Source organism: Chelon labrosus, assembly GCF_963514085.1.
Source record: "Chelon labrosus genome assembly, chromosome: 7".
Taxonomy (NCBI): Eukaryota; Metazoa; Chordata; class Actinopteri; order Mugiliformes; family Mugilidae; genus Chelon; species Chelon labrosus.
In genome coordinates, this window is record NC_140343.1 from 8,840,131 (window position 1) to 8,847,358 (window position 7,228).

The 7,228-nt window shown below is 39.5% G+C and overlaps 1 protein-coding gene across 1 annotated transcript; it reads left to right on the top strand.

Moving 5' to 3' along the window:
• The first annotated feature begins 1,009 nt into the window (after positions 1-1,009).
• On the top strand, positions 1,010-6,980 carry LOC311491203 (uncharacterized protein). The gene is made up of 5 exons (XM_084549062.1): positions 1,010-1,526; positions 2,658-2,928; positions 3,637-3,660; positions 3,872-3,986; positions 4,778-6,980. Exons 2-5 carry the CDS (start codon positions 2,667-2,669, stop codon positions 4,785-4,787), a joined length of 411 nt encoding a protein of 136 aa, XP_084405188.1. The 5' UTR covers positions 1,010-1,526; positions 2,658-2,666; the 3' UTR covers positions 4,788-6,980.
• Positions 6,981-7,228: the final 248 nt, after the last annotated feature.

Below are 7,228 nucleotides of genomic sequence, written 5' to 3' on the forward strand. Positions count from 1 at the left end.
TGAAAATTTCGTTGACTAATTACAGGACCCAACGTGATGGAAATAAATAATAACTGAACTTGTAACAGTTTTGTTGCAAAGCACAATCTTATGGTGAAATTAGATCTGGTGTTTGTTAAGACGAATTACTCTTGTATAAGCATTGCAAGCATCATAGCAAAAAGTCTAACAAACGTATAGCACCAGTTAACATTAGCCCTTCATTCATGACGTATGATACTGTAATCATACAGAGAGAACATACCTTTATCTTTCCTTTTTCTGTCCATCTCTGCGTTTATTTGACACTCGACAATCAACAGATTTCCTATCCTCCAACGCTGTCACTCACGACCAGAAGTCAAGACTAAACCAATTCAGCTTGGTGACCACATAATTACCTATTTTTATTTGGCCATTTCACACAATTCATAAAAACCAAAACGTGCATGAATTATAGGCCTGTATTTATTATATTATGAATGAAATGTGCGTTACATGGAAGAAAGTGAAGGTGTTATTAACTTTTATACAGTGGACCCCCCCCCCCCCCCCCGTCCGTTCAATTTGGGATAGACCCAGAGGTGAACTGTCCCCCGCGCCCCCCTCCCCTTTCTATTTCTCACGCACAGCTTCTGTGCACGGCACCATCTCAGCAACAGGGGCGCCTGCAGCTGCAGGGGGCGCCAATTTGCCAATTCCCTACACAGATATGACAGATAATAGAAAACCATGTAGCGGCGCAGATTTATTTGTTTATTTTATTTTTTTCCAAGTGCTCGTGCCGCCCCCCTTGTGTCATGAAAAAATGCCGCCCCGGGCGGCTGCCCGGTTCGCCCGTGCCTAAAACCGCTACTGCTCACATGTGATTGGCCACATGGAGCCGGCTGCGCACGACACATCACTGTTTTACATACAGTTTATGACTCCGCGGAGGAGGGACTTTTTTTTTTTAACCGGAGGAGAAAGAAGGGAAACAAACGTTTTAAAATAACGTTTTTAAACGATTATCAGATGGACCGAGGGATTCTTCTGGTACATGAAGATGAAATGGAGGTGGAAGATTTGTTTCACGACTACTGTCGACGGTTAGAGGACCTTTTCGAGGGACTTTTTGAAGTTGAATGTCGTCTTGAAACACGGAAGTCACAAATGCAGCTGAAGTCTCCCTCGCCTTTTTTTTCTTACATGAATGTTTCAGGCTGGCGATTGTGTGCTTTTGATGTGCTTCGGTTTTGGGCGTTTCACTCTGGGGTGGAAGGAAAGAGTGTAGAAAGTGATGTTAACCTGAAAGACACATCACATCCATGAAGGTACTGCATTCAACAGGGCCCTGTTCCTGTCGTACGCAGAACAGAAGATGCAGTGCATGTATCCTTCCGCGGTGAACTAATTGCGCCGTCCCTAACCCGTAACCCCTCCCTTCCCTTCCCTTCCCTTCCTCCCTACCTTCCCTTCCATCCTTCCATGCACTGAAATAACGAATCGATGCCAGATGATCTTATAACCAGCCACCAGATAAATTCAAGAAAGAAAAAATAACTCTGGTAAGTAAAATGTTTTTTCTTGAACCTATTTCATCGACTATTTAGGCTACTCCTTTTTATGTGGTTTTATATTATATTGTATAAACTATTTTGCCAAAACACAAGGGAACACTTTTGAAACTGAAAAATTAATGAAAATAACTCGACTGATGACTGTTGTAATGTCTAGTTTATGTTGAAACAGTGTAATATAAATGGTTATTCAACTGTGCGGTCTCCTTGGAGGATGTAATTTGTGGCGTTGTCAAAATGCATTGAACATGGTTGTGTGGTTATTCAGGCTGACCTGCCGATTAAAAGGAGATTGTCTAAATAACAAAAACACGTGTCGGTTAAACACAATGAAATAGTACTACAGACCACAGCTACGGTGAAATGGGAGTTCTTGAGTCAACAGCTCACTGTTATTTTATGCAAATGCTAAATGCCATAACTTTCATGGAGATTTAGCGCAGGATTGTTGCATTTGAATGGATTGGTTTTCACTGGTGTGCCTAATGAACTGGCCTATGAAAGTGATTTATAATGGGAGAAGTTGTCAGAAAGGGAATAGAGATTTATTAACTATGCAAAATATTCACAAGCGAAACCATCCTGTAACCTTGACATGCCGGTTAGCTCAGTTGCCCCGTACCGGACAGTTAGTTATCACAGTGCTTTGTACCGATGCCATGCTGTTCACTGTCACATAGACGTGTGTGAATCATGCTTATAGCTGAGTAGCAACATCATGACATTCACTCTCTTTCTATTCGTTGATAATGGAATGATAATATTTTCATCATTACATCTGTGTGTTATGTACGCATGTTTAGCTTTTACACTTAAAATAAAGATAGTAGGTCCGCTTCACCTAGCTAGTCGCATGACAGCCCATATATGGTCTGCATATATCCTGTCAGCTAAATGAATGACGAAGAATTTAAAGAAATTTCGCTCTTTGCATTTGACTCATCCATTCGTTCACACTGTAGTGAACACTCTGGGTACACTTGGGTAGCGCAATTGAGATCATTTATTAGAAGCATTCAGCTCTACAATAATGTAAAGCTGTCCTTTAACTAAACTTTTGTTAACTTCTCCCTTTACAATCTTGTCCTCCTTTTTTTTTTTTTTCTGTTGTCCCCCCAGGGTGTCAAGATGAACTTGACCTGCTTCAGCGCCTCTGATGCAGCTGCACGTAATGCCTCCCGCCTATACGATTTTGACGATGACTTTGGGAATTTGTGGATTAGAGACGATCCTAAGAACCCACTCCCCTTGTGTTCCACTTCCTCCCCACCTTCTGACTCCCACTGCCTGGTCTGTCTCGATGAGGTCGTCTTCGCCGTCTGTCGTAACTTGAAGAAGGGTGTAGACGTGACAATGGAGGCTAGAGCTACCGTTGGCATCGTGAAGAACGGTATGAGACCGTTTTTATACTTTTGTAATTTGCCAGTGTCTCTTTACTACTAGCTTATCAACAGGGGTGGGCAGAGCAACCAAAACTGTAGGAAGTGATCAAACACCTATTGTAGAGAACAATAATAATATAAGGTCAAATAGTAAGTCCAGTATTAGGCTCATCAAGAGATAAAAAGGACCTTTCATCATAAGTTGTTAAAGATGCAATTCAGTTCAATTCAATTTTATTTATATAGCGTCAATAACAATACAAATCGTCTCAAGACACTTATATAAAACCTGGCCTGAAACCCCCAGAGCAAGCCTGAAGGTGACGGTGGCAAGGAAAAACTCCCTTTTAACAGGAAGAAACCTCGAGCAGAACCCAGCTCATATGGAGGGGCCCATCTGCCTAAGGCCAGCCGGGTACAGACAGAAGAAAGAGAGAAGAGAACAGCAAGATAAACATACATCTGTCATAGATACACATATCTGACTAAAGCGTACATGTGGAATCTTATGATACAAACTGATGATGTTACATGACAGTTTGAAAATTTAACACGGGAAGGAAACACAAAGATGTGTTCACTTCATAGTACGCGTAATTTTGTCTTAACTTTTTCACTACAGAAATTACAACTATGTGATATGTGAAAAAAATGACCCTGTAAAATAATATTTCATTGTATTTTGCTTTTGTACCAACAACTGTTCCCTGTTGCAGACTGCCCAGGCCTTTTGTCTGAAGGTAAGTGTCATTCATTTTTCTTCTGCACAGTCCTCTGGGATCCAAGGTGGAAATATCCGATTATAAGTTGGAGTTCCGCATTCAGAAGTTAAACTGATAGTAGTCGACCACTGAGTCTTGTTCTTGAGTCTTTCTGCATCACTGGTGTTTGTAGTTTGTCGCAGGCTGAGTTCATGCAGTAACTTCTCTCCATGTGGTTTATTACATTCAGTTGGCCACGCAGATGGCAGTCTGGGCACTGCTGGCATCTGCATGATTGTCTTTTGCCTCCTCTTTCTCATCGCCATCCTCATCGTCATTGGATGTGTCTTCCGAAAACGCAGCAGGTAAACAGCCTGGCTTTATAGTCATAGGCTTATAAATAGTAGGTTGTACCAGTCTGCAAGTAACGTGGGTAACATGGGTAGCGTGTTAAACAAATCGCTGCGGTGTAGATGATTGTATATACGCTGAAACCACCCATTCTACGCATTCTCAGCTCACAGAGTGTGATTTCTGTGTTCACACCAACTTCAACACCATACCTGGTGCAACCCTGCTAGTCTCGCTTTACTCTGGCTTCAATTCAAAGTGTTGACAACAGCGAATTCATACAACATACAGATAACGTTAGGAAACCACACTACGGACTGTTAATCTCACAATGTCTTGTGAAAAATAGCATCGTACTGGCCCCTGTTGGTAAAACAGTTTTATTCTAAATTATGTATTATGCCTTGGAAAACGTTAAATTCGCATTCTGTATGAATGATTTCTGTTAATTCATCTGAAAAGACAAATTGTGTCTCATTCTAAATAAATATCTATTCTGGTTGGACCGTGATTTGGAGTCAGTCCTCTCTCTGATTGAGTTTGACACCACTGCATTAGACTAGGCTGGGTGTTCCTATTTATTTGCATATTTCGGAGTAGCACCTTTCTGTAATCCTGTGATAGTTGTCTGCACATAAATGAGCTGCTAATAGTTAGCATTATGGGAACTGTAATTCCAAAGCTTAAAACATTGATTATGAAACGTTGCTTCACTGTGGTTCTGAGGTGTAGTTATCAGGACCCATGACCCTTTGGTGAATTTCAATCATCAGTAATTTCCTGAATGTCTCTTTATTGTTCACAGGTCTGCCTAAAGAGACGAAGCGATGCCCAAAGATTTGATGCTGGATAACCTCTGAATGCATCGAGTGTCACAGTCATTCAGATTCAGAAAGCTTTATATGTCCCCGGGGGCCAATTTAAGACACATGTGAGCAGTGTAACGTGGACACTTTTAAAGAAACAAATAATGGAACAATACACAGTATATATACACTGATCAGGAATAACATTATGACTACTATTGTGTAATATTGTGTAGGTCTCCCTTGTGCCTCCAAAACGGTTGCGACTGTTTTAGAGTCACAGTTTAAACATGGGGGCCACTGGGTCCTATGGTTTGAGGGGAGGGGCCTCTGTGGGCCATCTCACAGATACTTGATCAGTTTGGAATCTAGTGAATTTGGAGGCCAGGTCAACATCTTGTGCTGTTCTTCATGCTTTTTTTTAGTTGTTCCTAAATTGTTTTTGTGTGTGTGTGTCTGTCAGGCTGCATCCTGCTGGGGATGGCTGCAGCCATCAAGGAGTGGCATTGCTATGGGGTATGCAAGTTACTTCTCCTGTCAGTGGTCATAATGTTATGCCTGGTCAGTGTACCAAAACCATGCTATATATGTTTGAAATTTTCAAACCGTCCATAGAGAATGTAAACACGGCTTTATAGATTAAGTTATGGAACCTGAGATTACAGCAATCACATCAAGGATCCATAATGCCCACACTGTCATTTCCCTAACAGAATTATGTCTGTTTTTAATGCATTGCCCTTTTAAATAGATCAACTGTCTGAATGAATAAAGAGATGTGGCCAATATATTTAACCATATTGACTGATAAGCCCTCTTTATTGACGCCCCCTTCTCTTAACCCTCATGCATCAGTTTATTTTACAACCCTCTTGAGTCATTAAGGACAAAAATGTCCACATCCAAAAAAAACTTTCATAAAAACTTAACCGATTCATATTTATTCTGCTTTTTCTGCATAAATCTCTTTAACCACTTCAGCACTTTACAAAACAACCAAAAATTCAATCATTTTGAGGATTTTAACCCTTTAAATGTCAGTTTGAGTCACCGTTGTTTTTTACGAAAAGTTATTTTCCAAAATTCCATAATTTCCATAGTTTTTGTATAGCATCATATTTAAAATTTACTATCCTCTTGCCATTATAACAAAAATTTTTAATCTCTCAGCCATGACACAATATAAACATTCATTCTGCAATATTAAGGTTTCATTTTTGAAAACAAAAATAAGACATAAGACATATTTATTGATCCCACGTATGGGAAATTAACTTGTCACAGTAGCACGGAATTTGTCAAAAAATATATACAAAACAGTGACGACTTTGACTTCGACAGGGGAAAATTACCAGGGGAAAAAACCCCACAAATACTGATTTGAAAAATATATACAAAAAAGTAACAACGCTTCGAAAATGTATGGAGAAATATAAAGACATTCTGTATATACACTGTGGTGGTGGAATAAAAATTTACAAATAAATAGATTGCTAAAACCTTTAAGAAAAACTAAGTTGGTGAGGTAGTGGTTTGTGCAAAAAGGCAGATTTATTTGTGCAAAATGACAGTTATTATTGACTCAGGCTGGTGGTGTACAGCCTGATGGCAGCTGGAATGAAGGACCTGCGGCAGCTGTTGCATCCACGCTGCAAGAAGGAGCTGATGGTCAAATGACTAATAGATTACCCACTTCCTTTTGCAAGAGGTCGGAGGAACAGTCAAAAAGAGGGAAGAAAAAACAGCAGTGAGTTTAAGACATAAGACATGTTTATTCATCTCATGTATGGGAAATTTCTTTGTCACAGTAGCATGGAATTTGGCAAAATACAGCTCTGGAAAAATTAAGAGACCACTCCCACAAATGTTTCTTAAATCAGCATCTCTACATTATGGCAACCAGTCCATTCCAGTGTTTGTTCGATTCCAACACAAGCCTCCTCATTCTACTTAATGAGACACTGATCAGGTGATCACCTGAACCAAATTTTATTTTATGAGGAAGATATAAAAAACACTGCTGTGATTAAAGATTGAGATTATCCCACCAATAATGATTTCTAAACTCTTCCTCAGTTAAAATATTAGTGTTGTGTTGTTTAAGAAATGTTTTCTTTGCATTATTCGAGGTCTGAAAACACTGCATCTTTTTTATTTTGACCAGTTGTCATTTTCTGCCAATAAATGCTCTAAATGGCAATATTTTAATTTCAAATTTGAGAGAAATGTTGTCAGTACTTTATAAAATGAAACAAAAATGTTCATTTTAATAAATACATAGCCACACCAGCAAAACTGATCATTTTGCAGTGGTCTCTTAATTTTTTCCAGAGCTGTATACATCTAGTAGTTGCAATGTTAAGAAAATGTCTCAACTCACTAATGGTTGGAAGTCAAATGTCAGCGTATATTGCTCTACACCAAAACAGAAGACTCAAATGCAAATGTTC